The 18387-nt window shown below is 44.6% G+C and overlaps 1 protein-coding gene across 2 annotated transcripts in view; it reads right to left on the bottom strand.

Annotated features, from left to right (window-relative positions):
* LOC117361173 (translational activator of cytochrome c oxidase 1) overlaps window positions 1-18387 on the bottom strand; it is a 111566-nt gene that overhangs the window by 8720 nt on the left and 84459 nt on the right. The window contains exon 6 of one of the 2 annotated variants that reach the window (XM_033946154.1): window positions 15582-15632. The exons of the other annotated variant lie outside the window; for it this stretch is intronic. Within the exon in view, the coding sequence (XP_033802045.1) occupies window positions 15582-15632 (51 nt within the window). The remainder of the gene's footprint in view (window positions 1-15581; window positions 15633-18387) is intronic. 2 annotated transcript variants of the gene reach the window in all.

Genomic DNA, 18387 nt, shown 5'->3' with positions numbered 1-18387 from the left:
ATGGGGAAATTTGGTGGTGGGGAAAATTAACCCCCTCTTTTACTAAGGTGCGCTAGCATTTTTAGTGCGCGCAAACCCCTGCGCTACGTGGGAAAACTAGCGCCAACTCAATGCTGGCGTTAGCATCTAGCGCGCATGGCAATTCCTCCGCGCGCTAAGCGCACACTAAAACCACTATTGTAACTTAGTAAAAGGAGCCCTAAATGTACACTATTTTTATTAGTTAATTATTATTATTATTTTCCAATGTTCAATATGACTTCCTTTTTTAAGGTTTGACACTTGTGCCAGAATATTTTTACTAAATTTTAAGAACTATTTTCCCTCTTTCAAATGGTATAGAGGTTTAAAAAAGGGAAAGGCATTAATGAAGTCATTAGGTTCAATTTATTTCTGCATGAATTTAAACAACTAAAAAAAAAAAGATAAATATAGCTCATCCAGTCATACAAGAAATGGCTCTACAGCAGGGGTGCCCACACTTTTTGGGCTTGCAAGCAGTGTAAATATTAGGTCGCAGCGCACAAGTTTCTCGTCACAGCGCAGGACCGGCAAGATTGACTCATTTGAACTTCTGCAAGATCAGCATCGGAAGCGTGCGCTGGGCCGGAGAGATCTTGGGGAGCCTCCGACAGTGGCTTTCTCCCCTCTCTGCAGCTCTCCTTTACTTCCCAGCGCAGCGATTCACGAAGGCAGCCTCGGGGCTTTTGCTGAGTCGCGGCTGCCTCTGATGATGCAACTTCCTCTTTCCTCAGAGGCGGCGCGACACAACAAAGGACCCGAGGCTGCCTTCGTGAATCGCTGCGCTGGGAAGTAAGAAGAGCTGCTGGGAGGGGAGAAAACCACTATCAGTCTGGGAAGCTGCTGGGCAGGGGAAAAAAGGGACAGCTGCTACTGGAAAGGGAGAAGGAGAGATGCTTCTGGGAGGGGAGGAGGGAAAGGAATCTGGGAAGCTGCTGGGCCAGGAAAAAAAAGGGACAGCTGCTACTGGAGAGGGAGAAGGAGAAGGAGAGATGCATCTGGGAGGGGAGGAGGGAAAGGAATCTGGGAAGCTGCTGGGCCAGGAAAAAAAAGGACAGCTGCTACTGGAGAGGGAGAAGAAGGAGAGATGCTTCTGGGAGGGGAGGAGGGAAAGGAATCTGGGAAGCTGCTGGGCCAGGAAAAAAAGGGACAGCTGCTACTGGATAAGGAGAAGAAGGAGAGATGCTTCTGGGAGGGGAGGAGGGAAAGGAATCTGGGAAGCTGCTGGGCTAGGAAAAAAAAGGGACAGCTGCTACTGGAGAGGGAGACGGAGAGATGCTGCTGGGAGGGGAGGAAGGGAAGAGAGTTACTGCTGGACAGGAGGCTGGGAGAAAGAAAGAAAGGGGGCAGGCAGGGAAACAGAAGGAAAGAAGAGAAACAGAAAAAAAGAAAGAAAGGTCAGGGAGAGAGGAAGAAAAAGTTGGGGGAGGGAATGAGGTGTGGAGGAGAGAAAGCATACAGGCTGATAGAAGGGAAGAAAGATTGGATGCACAGTCAGAAGAAGAAAGTGCAACCAGAAATCACCAGACAAAGTAGGAAAAATGATTTTATTTTAAATTTAGCAAAGTGGAGGCAGTATTACCACAGTTTTCAAAGGAATTTGCCCAAATAACTTAATAGTTAACTGGGTAAATTCCCAGAGATGAAAACTTCCCTTCACTTACTATGCACAGTTCTGAATTTATATCTGCTGTCTATATTTTACAATATGGTCCCCTTTTACTAAACCGCAATAGTGGTTTTTAGCGCAGGGAGCCTATGAGCGTCAAGAGCAGTGCTGGGCATTCAGCGCAGCTCCCTGCGCTAAAAACTGCTATTGTGGTTTAATAAAAAGGATGGAGGGTATATTTGTCTATTTTTGTATGCTATAAAAACCAAATACAGAGAGAGACTGAGAGCTGTTGACGAAGAGCTACGTGTGTGTCTTTCTTCCATTCCAGCCAGAATATCAGCTTTGTGTTCAGCCAAACAGGCCCAGGTTTCGCACTGAATAAAGTATTTTATAATTTTTATAATTTTTATTTCATAATAAAGTAATTATAAAATACTTTCTTTGTGTTTATTTGATTCCTATTCAAGAGAATTACTTTATATATAGTCAATATAGGCAGAGAGTTAAATTTTTTAACATTTTCTAATGGTGGTGTGCCTCGTGATTTTTTTCATGAAACAAGTGTGCCTTTGCCCAAAAAAGGTTGAAAAACACTGGTCTAGAAATTGAAAGCATCAAACGTATTGTCTTCTGGACTGTTTTTAATTTACAGTTTACACATATGGATGTAACAGACATAACTACATTTGTTGTAAAACATTTATTAAGATATCATTTCATCCCTACAATTTCTGTGTTCTTAAAAATATTATTTAACGTTATTTAATTTAGCGTGTAGGCCTAAAATTCCTTTGAATACCTCGTCCTCATGTATCAGCAACTTTGACAACATATTTATTTGGCTCATAACTTGCTGGCGCCCGATATTTTTAGCTCACAGTGAAAAAAGTTTGCTCACAACACCCGCCCGCTTAGAGGGAACACTGCTTGCAAGATACTTTTAAAATGACCAAGTCAAAATGATCTACCAACAATAAAATTTTTAAAAAAACACAAAGCACATTGTACGCAGAGAAAATGTTAATTATCATATATATTCAGCGGGTTTTCAAAGAGGTCAAGGCAGACGATTCTATGCAATGTCACCCGAGGAACAACTATACAAAAATAGACAAATATACCCCCTCCCTTTTTACTAAATCACAATACTGGTTTTTAGAGCAGGGAGATGCACTGAATGCCCTGCGCTGCTCTCGATGCTCATAGGCTCCCTGCACTAAAAACCGCTATTATGGTTTAGTAAAAGGGGGCCATAGTGCAAAATATAGACAGCAGATATAAATTCTTAAAACAGACACATTTTGATCACTAAACTGAAAATAAAATCATTTTTCCCACCTTTTTGTCTGGTGATTTCATGAGTCTGTTTGCACTTCCTTTTTCTGACTATAAATCCAATATTTTTTTCTTTCTGCCGCTCCCTTTTTCTTTCTGTCTCTCTTTCTTTCTCTCTCCCCCTGCCCCCTCAAGCCATCGCGCCAATTTCTCCACTTCCCCGATTCTTTCCCTACCCCCTAAGCCACCATGCCGATTTCTCCCTGCTTCCACGAGCCAGACCAGGAATGTAAAAGCGCCGGACTCACAAGACTTCACCTCTGATGTCAATTCTTACGTCACCTCTGATGTCAATTCTTACGTCGGAGAGGAAGTTCCAGGCCAGCCAGGCAGCGATTGGCTGGCCCAGAACTTCCTCTCTGATGTCAGAATTGACGTCGGAGGTGAAGTCTTGTGAGTTTGGCGCATGTATGCGTCTGGCCTGGCTCAGGGAGGCAGGAAGAAAAAGATTGCCAAGGCAACGCGATCGATTCAACAAAAAAAAATGTTTTCTACCTTTTGTCGTTTCTGCTTTAATCATTTTGTCTTCACTCTTCTTTCTAGCCAGCATCTGTCCGCTCTGTCTTCCATGCAGCATCAGCCCCTTCCATCCATTGTCAGCCCTCTCCCCGTTCCATATGGCATCTTCCCTCTTTTTATGCTCCTTCAATAAACTGTCTATCCTATGCCCCTTCTCTTCTCCTTTGTACATGATTGATTTCAGCTCTGCCACCTCTCCATTTTTCTCTCTCTGTCAACACCCCGTCCCCTATGCTCTGGCAACTCTCTCTTCTCCTTTCTTTCCTTCATACCCCACAGTCTGGTATCTTTCCTTCCCTGATTCTCTGGCATCTCACTTTTTTCCTTTTCTTCCATCTCTCCCCCTCTGCTCCCTTTGCTCCTTCTGTTACCCAAGGCCTGGCGTCATGAACTTTTTCAGGCAGCAGCATTCACAATTCGATGCTGTTGCCAGCTTCGGGCCTTCTTCTCTGTCGGGTCCTGCCTTCATAGAAACAGAAGTAGGCAGGACCCGGCAGAGAGGAAGGCCTGAAGCTGGCAACAGCAGTGAATTGTAAATACTGTTGCTAGCCGAAGAAGTTCATGACGCCAGGCCGAGCACCCGGGGCACTGCTACTCTCCCCCCCCCACAACCCTCCTATCTCTCCCTCCCTCCCATCATGAGACTTTAAACAGCACTGCTCTACTCTAAGCAGGCTGCTTCAGGGCTTTCTCCTGCCGTGATTCCCTTTGGCATGTCATTGATGAGGGAAGGAGGGAGAGATAGGAGGATCGGATTGGGTTTGGGGGGCACCTGGGATGATGATGAGGCTGCTGCTGCTGCCAGCGAATCTAGCAAGGGTGAGGCCCCAAAGCACAGCACTGACGGGCCCCCCCTGACCATTTCAGGTCCATTTGTGCCCATCCTTTAATCCGGCCCTGCTCCCCCCCATATGCCCTAACATCTCTCCTTTCCACTCCATGTTATGGTATCTCCTTTCCCTCCCTCCCATGGTCTTTGCATCTCTTTCCTCCTTTTCCTGATCTTCCTTCTCCCTCCTTCCCTCTCTTTCCCCAATTGGGTGCAGCAGCATTTCTCTTCCCCTCCCCCCATTGGGTACAGCAGTATCATCAGCATTTCTCTTTCCTCCCCCCAATTTGGTACAGTAGAAGCAGCATTTCTCTTCACCCTCCCCCCCTAATTGGGTGCAGCAGCATGACTCTTCCCCTCCCCCTATTGGGTACAGCAGCAGCAGCAGCATTTATCTTAACCCCCCTCCAATTGGGTACAGCAGAAGCACCAGCATTTCTCTTCCCCCGTCCCTTCTAATTGGGTACAGCAGCATTTCTCCTCCCATTCACACACCACACCCCCCGTCTCACACACCCGGCAGATTCGCTACAGACAAAGGCAAGTTGCAAGTTTCCCTTCGTCACTGACCTATCTCCCAAAGGTCAGCAACAGAGGGAAGCTTACAACTTGCTGCTCTTGCTTACTTCGGGCCTTTCTCGTTGCCGGGTCCTGCCTTCGCGGAAACAGAAAGTAGGCAGGACCTGGCAGCGAGAAAGGCCCGAAGTAAGCAAGAGCAAGTAAGCTTCCCTCCGTGGCTGGCCTATCTCCCGCATACTCTGGGGCTCTAATGATCCGTGCCGGCTTCTCTTCCCTAACCCCCCCCCCCCCGATGTAACTTCCGGTTTCGGAGGGAAGCCGGGTTTGAGTCGCTTGCTGGGTTTTGTTTTGTTTAAAGTCAGGCGGGAGTCTTTTGGCGGCTCTTCAGGCTGCGCGTTAAGCAGTTGTGGCAGCAGGATTCGGCAGATGACAGCCGGGCAGTAATGTAAATTTGCTGGGCGGAGCGCCCGGCTGAAAAGCGCTGGGGAGAACACTGGAGCTTATGGAAAATCTCCCAAACTATTTAAGGCTGGAATGGCAACTCATGTCACCAATGAGATTGAGTCATATATTAAGTATTAAGAAGCCTAGATTATATAAGGATAATAGAATCCTAGTAAATACATGGAAAACCTTAAAATGTGTGAATAATTTAACACCTATTTCGATTCATAAATCAACTCATCAGACCCTATGGCTAAACTCCAAGATTCAAATTGGTAGATTTAAGGCCATCTGGAAGTATTGGATGAAGGCGGGTATACGTACTTTGGATGATGTTATTTCAGATGGTAAGCTGCTTGATTTTTCACAATTGCAACACAAATTCGGTCTTAAAAAAAATCACAAAACTATAGCTGGTTGCAGTTGAAGCAGGCCATTCAGGTTGGGTTCCCTGAATGGAAAAATCTCAGTAATCGGTATAGTTTACCACTCTTATGTTTTCAGGTGGACTTCCTGGGATATCAGGCCGCTCAGTGGTATAAATTAATATCTGGATTTTTAAATAAGAAACTAAAAACTGGTCTTCGGGACATTTGGAGCATTGAGATCAAGCATCAAATTACTGCATCTCAATGGCCACGTATTTGGGTTTGGAGGATGAGATGTACAGTGTCTGTATCTATGAGACAAACTTGTTTTTTTCTGTTACATTTTGGACCCCAGTTCATTTACAGAAGTTAGATAGCTCTAAATCTAATAGATACTGGCACTGTCATCTTGAAGCTGGGACATTAGATCATTTGTTATTCTATTGTCCATTGATACTTACTTGCTTTTTGGAAATCAATATGGGGTCAAATAAATAGTTTGTTAGATAATCCGGTGTCATTATCCTATGACACCGTATTGTTTGGCATGTCAATGAGGCTAAGAGCAAAATATCCTCTAATAATAACAAGCTTCTACTTATTATAACAGGGGTTGCCATACAATAGATCACGAATAATTGGAAAAATTGGGATAGGCTGAGTTATAGCTTTTGGTGGAACTCTTTGTGTCACATATTTAAAATGGAAAGGATAATTGCCATGCAGCAGGGAAATTTTAAGAAATTTCAGGTTATTTGGGAGCCATTAACAAAATACTGTAAAGAGGACATATTTCATTAAAAAAGACCCAACGCACCACTGCACAGAGGCCAGCCAGATCGGGCTGGCATGGGAGCCCTGCTCCGCCCCCCCGATCCAGCCGGAGGACATATTTCATTAAAAAAGACCCAACACACCACTGCACAGAGGCCAGCCAGATCGGGCCGGCGTGGGAGCCCTGCTCCGCCCCCCCGATCCAGCCGGAGGACATATTTCATTAAAAAAGACCCAACGCACCACTGCACAGAGGCCAGCCAGATCGGGCCGGCGTGGGAGCCCTGCTCCGCCCCCCCCGATCCAGCCGGAGGACATATTTCATTAAAAAAGACCCAACGCACCACTGCACAGAGGCCAGCCAGATCGGGCCGGCGTGGGAGCCCTGCTCCGCCCCCCCGATCCAGCCGGAGGACATATTTCATTAAAAAAGACCCAACGCACCACTGCACAGAGGCCAGCCAGATCGGGCCGGCGTGGGAGCCCTGCTCCGCCCCCCCGATCCAGCCGGAGGACATATTTCATTAAAAAAGACCCAACGCACCACTGCACAGAGGCCAGCCAGATCGGGCCGGCGTGGGAGCCCTGCTCCGCCCCCCCGATCCAGCCGGAGGACATATTTCATTAAAAAAGACCCAACGCACCACTGCACAGAGGCCAGCCAGATCGGGCCGGCGTGGGAGCCCTGCTCCGCCCCCCCGATCCAGCCGGAGGACATATTTCATTAAAAAAGACCCAACGCACCACTGCACAGAGGCCAGCCAGATCGAGCCGGCGTGGGAGCCCTGCTCCGCCCCCCCGATCCAGCCGGAGGACATATTTCATTAAAAAAGACCCAACGCCAACGGCGCGCCGCCGTTCGGCGTGCCGACAAAGGCGCACGACAAAGGCGCCTGCGCCTTAGTGAGCGCCTTCGTGGAGCACCTGAGAGGAGCACTGGCGGACCTTGGAACCGGGAACACCTTACGCCCAAAGACCACCCACAAGACCTCCTGCCGACTTCCAACATAAGGTAAGGAGCGTGAGATCCCCGCTCCTCCCCCTCCTCCCAGCACGAAAAAACCAGCCACTCTCAATCCAGCCGGGACTCAAAGGGAGAACCATACCTTCTACCTAATACTCCGAACCAGACATCAAAAATGAAGCTCTCCCTGCACACACACACACACTAGCCACCCTTTTGATAATCCTCCTCATTTCTAGTTGGAAAGCAGCAGCAAACAACTTACCCACCACAACCACATCCTCCAGTACAACCAACTTCCAACTTCCCAACAGAAGAATACTCACATCAAGAAACTCGAACCACCACGCCACCCCATCACTGTTACCTGGAGAAGAAGATCAACACTTCCGAAAACAAAATCTCATCCATCTCCCACAACACTCATATACCCGGAAACAACTCACATTCCCCAGACTGACACAACCTCCCTTACATGTGCCTATGTTAACATCAGAGCACTAGGACCCAAAACAGAAAACATAAAAAATTGGATAAAAACTGAAAAACTTGACTGCCTATTCCTCACTGAAACCTGGTTAACCTCAGACACAGACCCTAGAATAAAAGAAGTATGCCCGCCGGGATACAAAATAACAGTAACCTGCAGAGAAAAAAAAAGAGGAGGAGGACTAGCAATAATATTCAAGAACTCCCTAACTCTAAACATACTTGAAAAAACATCCACTCCACAAATGGATTTCCTAGCGTGTCATCTCACAAACCCAACACTAAAAAACTCACTAAACTGCTTGCTCTGCTACATAACACCAGGAAACTGGACCACAGTGAGACCTGAATTTGAAAACTTCATCTACCAAAACTAACAGCAGAATACAACCTCATCCTAGGAGACCTACACCTACACCTAGAAGACACAACCTCCACACCAGCAAATAACTGTCTATCCTTCCTCAATGCCTTATCCTTCCAGATCCTAAACCCACAAACCACCCATGAAAAAGGTCATCAACTGGACATTGCTGCATTCATGACTCACCAACCATCCAATCCAGCAATCCAAACTCCTAACGGAACATGGTCCCCATCCCTATGGTCAGACCACTACACATACAACTTCAACATCAACTGGACCAAGACCAAACACACACCTCAATCTAAAAAAACCACATATACCACACGCAAACATATCGACCCAACCATTTTTTGGTCAAATGTAGACGAAACTATCCAAGACTGCGACCCAAAAAACTTCATCTCCCACTGGAAAAATGTGTCCACCAACATCCTTGATGATCTGGCCCCCCTACAAACCAAAACCAGAATAAGCAGGCAATCAGACCAATGGTTTGATAATGAATTACTCCAACTCAAAAGACAGTGTAGAAGATTAGAAAGAAAATGGAGAAAAAAGAACCAAGAGCAAACAAAAACCGACTGGAAAAAAATCAACAAACAATACAAAAATCTACTAAGGGATAAGAGGAAAAGCTACTATACCAATCTCATAGGCACGGAAACCCAAGATTCCAAAAAAATATTCCAAATCCTGAAAGAATTAACAGACACCAAACCATACACAACCACCACGAACACCCCTCCACCATCACCCACCCTCTTAGCAGAACACTTCAAGAACAAAATTACCAACACCAGAGCCACTCTCATCCTTAACCCATCCCATCAAAACACAATCACAATCCACCCTTCAGGAAAAGAGGCAATTGCAGCAGACAGAATTTGGACTCAATTCCCCATCATACAATGGCCAGAACTCAACAAATTCTACAAAAAATACAGTCATGCCTCCTGTGACCTCAACCATTGCCCCTCATATTTCCTTACCACCTCTAGTGTAAAATTCCGCACCATAATTCTACAATGGATTCAATTCACGCTCACAGAAGGCACATTCCCTGCTGACCTCAGTGAAATCGTCATCACCCCAATCCAAAAAGACCCAAAAGCACCACAAAACCACCCATCTAACTTTAGACCTATAGCCTCCATTCCGCTATATGTCAAAATTATAGAAGGCCTAGTAGCCAAACTCCTCACCAATTACTTAGACGACCACAACCTACTCCACCCCATGCAATCAGGCTTCAGAACAAACTTCAGTACAGAGACACTACTAGGCTCCCTTATGGATACCGTAAGACAACACCTTAGTACAGGGAAAAAAATGCTTCTCATACAACTGGACCTAACTGCGGCATTCGACTTAGTGGATCACAACATCCTTCTACAGATCTTAGACGCAATAGGCATCTCAGATAAAGTATACTCTTGGTTTGAAGGATTCCTAAAACTCAGAACCTACAGTGTAAAATCAAACAAAGAAAAGTCAGAATCCTGGTCAAACCCCTGCGGCGTACCACAAGGATCTCCACTATCCCCTACCCTCTTCAATCTCTACACCGCTTCTCTAGGAACGCATCTGGACAACCTGGGCATAACCACCTATAGTTATGCTGATGACATCACCATCCTCATCCCATACGATCATTCTACACCTACCATGACAGACAAACTTCACCAAACACTTGAAACAGTCACAACCTGGATGAAAAATCACAAACTTAAACTCAACCAAGTCAAAACCAAATTCATCCTTCTCGAAAATGACAAGGTCCAAACCACAACCAACTTAGAGATAAACGCAATCAAGTATCCCATCCAAACCACCATAAAACTGCTTGGCATGACCATAGACAGATGCTGCACTATGCAACCGCAAATAAATAAAACAATTCAGAAATCATTCGCAATCATGAGAAATCTGAGACAAGTCCGAAAATTCTTTGAAAGAACACAATTCCAACTCATAGTACAATCCCTAATACTAGGTATATTGGACTACTGTAACATCCTCCTCCTTCCTTGCCCTGCAACCACAATTAGACAACTCCAAACAATCCAAAACACAGCTTTGAGACTCATCTACTCATTGAGAAAACATGACCACATCACTGAAGCCTTCATCAACTCACATTGGCTTCCAATCCAAGAAAGAATCCAATTCAAATTCTACTGCATATTATTTAAAACCCTACACGGAGACAGCCCCTCATACTTGAACAATCGCGTCATCCAAGCACCCACTACCAGACACAGAAAAACGCACTCCCCATTCATACCACCCCCAATCAAGGATGTAAAAAGGACAAAACTACACGACGGCCTCCTAGCCACTCAAGCCGCAAGGCTGGACAACCAGATCTCCAACCTTCTGATGACCACCCCAGACTATAGGACGTTCAGAAAAGAAATAAAAACCACACTTTTCAAGAAATTCCTGAAGCAGCAATAACATCACGACCTCTTTGTAACTCTAAAACTGACATCTGATCTACCCATCACTGCACTAATAATAACAAAAGAACCTCCACTATGACCACCTATTAATTCTTTTACAAACCACCTCACCCTCAACAACCCGTTAAATGTTTAAAAGATCTACAACTTACCTCTCTAGCTAATCATTGTAACTCTGTTTTTTATTTAAATTAACCTTTTGTAATCCGCCTTGAACTGCAAGGTAATGGCGGAATAGAAATCCCTAATGTAATGTAATGTAATGTAATTGAAATTACTGCATAGAACATTATTTTTTTTTCCCTTTTGTTCATACACATCCAGGGTGGGGTGGGGGGGTGGGAATATTTTATGATTTCTTATGCTTATGAATATTTGTTGGGTATGAGGGAGGGGGGATAATTGATGCGAGTTAGAATTTGATATATTAAGTGCTGTTAAAGTATAAAATGATTGTATTCTATATTACACTTATTGTGAGTTTTAAAAATGAATAAAGATTTGAAAAAAAAAAAAAAAAAAGAACTATTGTACCACTCTTCATCTCTGTTAGATGGGCATCCCATGAAGCCTTTCTTTACCTTTTATCTGCCCAAAGACAAACATCTGGAACTCCACAATATAACTGAGACCTTAAGCAGGCTGACAGGGTAGGCTGTCCAGACTATTGTAAGAACCTAATCTTCCCTTCCAGTGCAAAGAGTACAGTAGTCTGTACTAAAGGGATGTATCAAAGCAGTCTCCTGAATTTAGGGCTGGACAGATGAGTCTGCTTGAAGCACTGAGGACTCAAAAGCTACATCCTATTGTGCTACCACATCCACACTGTAACATTTCATAAAAGTATGGAGCCTGGTACATGTCCATGATGAAGCCACACCTCTTGTGGAATATGCCTTCAATGAAATCAAAGACTGTTTACCACTGCCAATGTAAGCAGAAACAATAGTCATAGAAACAAAGAAGATGACGGCAGAAAAGGGCTACAGCCCATCAAGTCTGCCCACTCTGCTTACCCACCCCCTGTCTATGCCCTAATGACCCAATTTCCTTATCTTGACCCTCGTAGGGATCCCACATGGGTATCCCATTTATTCTTAAAGACTGGCACGCTGTCTGCCTCGATCACCTGCACTGGAAGCTTGTTCCAATGATCAACCACTCTCTCTGTGAAGAAATACTTTCTGGTGTCGCCATGAAATTTTCCGCCCCTGAGTTTGAGCGGGTGCCCTCTTGTAGCACTCATCTTCCACTTCGACACGTCCCGTGAGGTACTTAAATGTTTCGATCATGTCTCCCCTCTCCCTACATTCCTCGAGAGTGTAGAGCTGCAATTTGTTCAATCTCTCTTCGTACGAGAGACCCTTGAGCCCCGAGATCATCCTGGTGGCCATCCGCTGAATCGATTCAATTCTGCACACATTTTACTGTAATGTGGCCTCCAGAATTGCACAGTACTCCAGATGAGGTCTCACCATGGCCCTGTACAACGGCATTATGACTTAAGGATTTCGGCTGACGAAACTTCTATTGATACAACCCAATATCTGCCTTGCCTTAGATGAAGCCTTCTCCACTTGATTGGCAGTTTTCATGTCTGCACTGATGATTACTCCTAAATCTCGTTCTGCTGAAGTCCTAGTTAAAGTTTCTCCGTTCAAGAAGTACATCCTGCATGGATTTCCGCTTCCGAGGTGCATGACCTTACATTTCTTAGCATTGAAGCCTAGCTGCCAGGTTGAGGACCAACTTTCCAATGTAAGCAGGTCCTGCGCCATATAATTCTGTAAACTGCATTCACTTACTATATTACATAGTTTGGCGTCATCGGCGAATAGTGTTATTTTACCTTGAAGCCCTTGAGTCAGATCCCCTATGAATATGTTGAAAAGGAGTGGACCCAGGACCGAGCCCTGCGGCACTCCACTGGTCACCTCAGATGTTTTAGAGAGGGTACCATTAACCACCACCCTCTGAAGTCTGCCACTCAGCCAATCATTGACCCATGCAGTTAGTGTCTCTCCTAACCCCATCGATTCCATCTTGCTTAGCAGCCTGGAAATAGCATCCTTGAAGGTTGTCTTTCCTAGGCGACTACGTCTTGTGAATACAAACAGATGGCTGAACAGTTGAAAGGGATTTGTCACCTCTAGGTAACGTAGAAAAACTCTCCTAATATCCAGAAATTCCAAATTCTTATCCTGCTGTTTTCCTCCTGTGGACGAAAATGCCTGCAACTGGACTTCCTTATTTACATGAAATGCCGACACCACTTTTAGCAGGAAGGCATGGTGCACAAATACACTCCAGCTTCTGTAAATCTGAGGAAAGAATCCCTACATGAGAGCTTGAAGTTTCGACACCCCTCCTGCCGAAGCAATAGCTACCAGAAAAAAAGTCTTCATGGTGAAATGCATTAGCGACACCTTCTGCAAAGGTTCATACAGAGCCTTCCTGAGGGCCCGCAAGATAATGTTAAGGCTCCTTGTTGGAAATGGTCATCCAGGTCAATCGGAGCCTTAGGCCCCTTCATGACATCTGGGGAGGTTTGGTCCAAGTTGTTTAAGGGGGGGGATAGTGGCGGAAGGTTTTATTAGTGCAGCAGGAGAGTGTGGGCATCCCTCCCGCTGCAGGGGGTGGAATCGGGCTGATGAGGTTTTAGTGCAGCGGGAGAGTGTGGGCATCTCTCCCACTGTAGGGGGGAGGTCGGTCGGGTCATGACAGTGAAGCAGGAGTGCGGGCATCTCTCTCGCTGTTGCTGTGTTTTTGTTTTGGGGGGTTTTTGGCAACAGCTTTGACAGCAGCATTTTTTCTGTTGTTCGCCGACCTTATTTGCATGCATGATTTTTTAAAGAATGTCTCGGGTTTTTAGATTTGGTATCAGAACGGCTGCATTAGCAGACTGTTACTTTTGAAAGATTCAGAGGAATATTCGCAAAAACCCTGTTAAAAGGTGAAGAAGTTAAAAAAAAAAAATAAAGTAAATTGAAAACACTTAGCTTTGCAGATCTGAAACCTGGCTGTGACATGAGCCGTGTTTCACAATAGCTGTTTTTTCAAAAATTTTAAAGGTTTGCTCTAGCACTCTGGAAGCTGTCAGTCTCAAGGGTCTTAAGTTCTTTGGCTTAGAAATGTTTGCCGCTCAGCTTTTAGAAACAGCTACTGTGAAACACGGCTCGTGTCAAAGCCAGGTTTCAGATCTGCAAAGCTGTTTTCAATTTACCTTTCTTTGAAACTTTGTTATTTTTTAAGGATTCAAATCTGTGTGATAATGTTGCCATTTTTCTCTGGAATTACAGCGTTTTGAGAGGGGAGAATAGATTGTCCTCCCGCTCTTACCTTCAGATAATATGGCAGCCTGAAGAGAGGATTGCTGATGCTGAAGCGATCCTTTAAGGCTGCTGTATTATTTGAAGGTAAGAGTAGGAGGCCAGGGGGGAAACCAGAGGACGCTGCAAAGAAAGGGGGAACATGCAGACATTCGAGGGGGGCAGGCCTTCGGTTGAGGGGGGCCCTTGTGTAGAAGTACATGAAGGGAGGGAGGGGGGTTCAAAGACGTGCATATACCAGACTGGGGGATGGGGGAAGAAATGGGTCTAAAAACAGGAGAGGGAGAGAGAAGGAGGACAATGGGATTAGGGAAGGAACAAAAAGGAAGAGAAGTTGGACACCAGGGATGGTGTGGAGGGGGGAATAGGAGGGTAGTTGGAAGAGAAAGGGAGAGCTGGTGGACCCTGGGGTGGTGGGGATGAAGGGAGACATGCTGGATGAAAGTGTAGTTGAGAAAAGGAAAGATAGTGGATCTGGGGATGGTGGGGGTCCATCGCTGAAGTTGCGGGGATAGAAATGAAAAAAAGGAAATATGCCAGACCTCCGGGGAAGGGAAATGGAAGGGGAGGACAGATATAGAAGATGGATGGAAGGAAACGACAAATGGGCAGGAGACCCTGGCAAGCGAGTTATCAGAAGACAACCAGGGAGTGGGACCAACATGATTTGAATAATGACCAAACAACAAAAGGTAGACAAAAAAATTTTATTTTCTTTTTTGTGATTACAGTATGTCAAATTTGAAATGTATATCCTGCCAGAGCTGGTGTTAGACCGCGAACGTGAGCTAGAATTTAACAGAGAGAGGAAAAGTCTTTTTTGTTTTGTTTATTTAGTTTACACCACAGCGCCACTGTGGGTAGGAGAGGGCAAAGGGGGTGAAGAGGCTATAAAATAAACCCCAAAACAAAACACCCAATTGGGCAAGAAAATCGAATTGAAAAATCGATTGAATTGAATCGAAATGTTTTTTCCCTGAATCGGGCAGCACTACTACCCAGTGATATAAGGAGGCAGAGCTGAAGAATCTGTTTGATAACTTCTACAAGTTTTTCGCAATTAGGGGGATAAAACCTATTGTCCAGACTACTGTACCCTTTGCACTGGAGTGTGAAATAGACAAATATAATTTTGAAAAACAAGCATTATTTAAGAAGGTGACAGAGAAAAAGATGTTAAAATCTTAAGGCAGCTCAGGTTGCTTTTATTAAAGACAGATTATCTTCCAAGTAGAAATGAAGGTCTGGAAAATTTTGCTAGAAATATTAATTTGCATTTTCTAAATTTTCCTCATTTCAAGCTTGTATCAGCCAAAGAAATATAAAATGGAAGTTCTACTAAAGAAAGTTCTACCTGTAACTCAACTATATAATTTACTCTTACCAAGGAGTTCTGAAACAAAACAAGAGGATCCATAGGAGTTGGAAGGTCCTCTGGATCGAAAGATTAGGTTCTTGCCTTTGCTAATATTCTTTATTGTAAATCCACACTTTATTCTGGGACCAGTGGGTTATTTCCGTCTAACTGCCAAACCCCTCCCCCTCATACCTCATCACTGTGCAAACTCCTCCAGTCAAGTCTTAAAGCAGCCAGGAACATCTGTAAAGGATAATAACGAGAGAGGGGAATGGGGAAACTCCTTGGCAAATAAATCAATTCTGCTCATCACAACAAATGCAAAACAGCAACAATGGAAAAAAATGAGAGAACAGGTTATTAAACATTAGAAACCTAAACAACAAAACAGTGCTATAAGGGGAGACAGCCTGCACTGTCAGAAGGGGGTGCCTGAACCAGAGCTCCCCCCCCCAAACTAAGTGCTAAGCCCATTCTGATGGCACTCATAGAAAACAGAAATTCCAGGGCCAGTGGGATGTATCAGAGAAGTCCCGAAAATTCAGGGTGAGACTGATGAGCCCACTGCCAAAATGGAGGCACCAAAAGCAGCATCCTGCTTGGCCGCCACAACGATCCTGTAAAACTTGGTGAATGTATGCAAGGAAGATCAGGTAGAGGCCCTGCAAATCTCATCCAGAGAAACAGCTGACAATTCTGCCCAAGAGGATGAAACACTTCTGGTTGAATGAGCCCTTACCATGAGGAGGGCTTCTTTCCACGTAAGCTGCAGAAATGGCCACCCAAATTCACCTAGAAATGGTGATCTGTCAGAACAAACAGGTAGTCAGAAAGGTGAAACTCAGTGACCTGCAGATACCGCAACAAAATACTATGCAAGTCCAAGGATCACAATACCCAGTCCTGCTCCCTCGAACCAGAAGTAAAAGCAGGAAGCCAGACTCCCTGATTCACATGGAAATCAGAAACCACTTTTGGAAGAAAAGAAGGAACAGCAGAATATGTGATACGTAGAAAAGGATGCTTGCAGGAGAGGGCCTAAAGCTCAAAAACCCTACAGGCTGAGGTAATAGCCACCAGGAAAACCGTCTTGATCTTGAGATCGCTCATATGGTGGACAAGCCAGAGAGCAAAGAACCAGATTAAGACTCCAGGTTGGACAGGGAAGGGGCAAGAGAAGTCTAAGTCACAGAACGCCCCTTAGAAAACGAGTTACATCAGGATGAGCTGCCAAGGAGCCCTTCTTCAGGCCAATCCTGTAAAAACTCCAGGATCTGAGGAATTGAAGGGAGGGGCCAGATCCACCTGTCTCAGAGAGCACCAGGCCTGGTAACACCTCCAAGCCTTTGCACAGTCCGCCACTGTGGACTTCCTTTTGTGGTGAAGCAACATGGCAATCACAACCAAAGAATAGTCCTGGCTAGTTAAGGCCGCGTGCTCAAGAGCCATGCTGTAAGACCAAAGTGGTCCAGATCCTGCATTGCAATTGGACCTTGTGTGAGAAGATGAGAATGTCAAGGTAGCCAGAGCCCACAATCCTGTTAGAGCCGAATCAAGTCAGCATATCACGGCCGCCTTGGTCAATCGGGTGCAACCAGAATCACTGGACCCTCATGGGTTGCTATCCCCCTCAACAGATACCCTATCATGGGCCACAAAGGGAAGACATAGATGAGAACTTCCCATGGCAAGGGCTGAACCAGAGCATCTGGGCCTTAATTACTGGCCTCACGACAATCATTGAAGAATTGATCGGCTTTATTTTTGACCGCAGTCACCATGAGATCGAACATGGGGCACCCCCAGCGCCACAATGTGTCACTTCACCCACTAGAAGAGAAACTTAAAACTGGCAATAACACTTTGTTCTGTCCCGTGTGAAACTGAACTCCCAGGTATTCCAATTCTGACCCTGTGGTGCTTTAATTCCAAGACACACTATTTGCAGGCTTAAGGCTTGCCCCATCTGTCTTCAACTTGCTAGTATTAAGGAGGAGCTCTGCAAACTTAAACAGGAATTGAATACAATTATGTTTAAATATATTTATTGATTTTCAAATCATATAATCAAGAATACCTTGTACCGAAAGCAAATTAGCAATTCTACATAAAGCAAGAAACATTCCAATAACATTAAATCATATATTAACTAAAATGCTCAAGTCCTCAAATTTGGATCCAAGATTTCTTATAAAATAAAGCCAAAATTAAAGAATTGAACTTAATGTACACTCTTTCATAAAGTTAGCTGGAAGGCTGATTGCTGGGATTAACCAATAGTCATAGAGCTTATGATTTTTCTACCTCCAATCGGGAGAGCGCTAAAAAAGAAGTCAACTGATTAGGCTCAAAGAAAACATATTTAACTGATCGGTGATGCACTATACATTTACAAGGGTGTCGCAAATAAAAAGTAGCACCCAAAGATATCCCAATATAAACAACTGGGTAAATTCAAAAAGCAAAAGAGTTCCTAAATAAACCGTATCAACAAACAAACTAGTAAAGGAACCCACTAGCTACTTCAAAAATCTTTTAACATTAGGTGGTGCTCAGATTCCAAGATGGAAATAAAGAGTTCAATATGGGGACCAAACCCCTGTGAGTTTTCACAGGGGTTTGGTCCCCATATTGAACTCTTTATTTCCATCTTGGAATCTGAGCACCACCTAATGTTAAAAGATTTTTGAAGTAGCTAGTGGGTTCCTTTACTAGTTTGTTTGTTGCACCCAAAGATATAACACCTGGCTTCAACAAAAGAAATTCACGACGACGCCTTTGCGTCTCTCGTGATAAATCAGGAAATACCTGTACTTTACAACCCATAAATTCTTTCTGTCTATTTTTAAAGAACAGTTTTAACAACCATACTTTATCAATAGAGAGAGCTACTGTTATAATCAAAGTACTCGATTCTACAACCTCTTTATCTGATTTTTCCAATAACTCTGATACATCCATTAGTCCTTGATCCGACGGCTTTTTTGGTAATTTAGTC

Source organism: Geotrypetes seraphini, chromosome 5 (assembly GCF_902459505.1).
Source record: "Geotrypetes seraphini chromosome 5, aGeoSer1.1, whole genome shotgun sequence".
NCBI classification, from domain to species: domain Eukaryota; kingdom Metazoa; phylum Chordata; class Amphibia; order Gymnophiona; family Dermophiidae; genus Geotrypetes; species Geotrypetes seraphini.
Note: the sequence above shows the minus strand (reverse complement) of the source record. Positions and strands in the feature narration are given on the sequence as shown.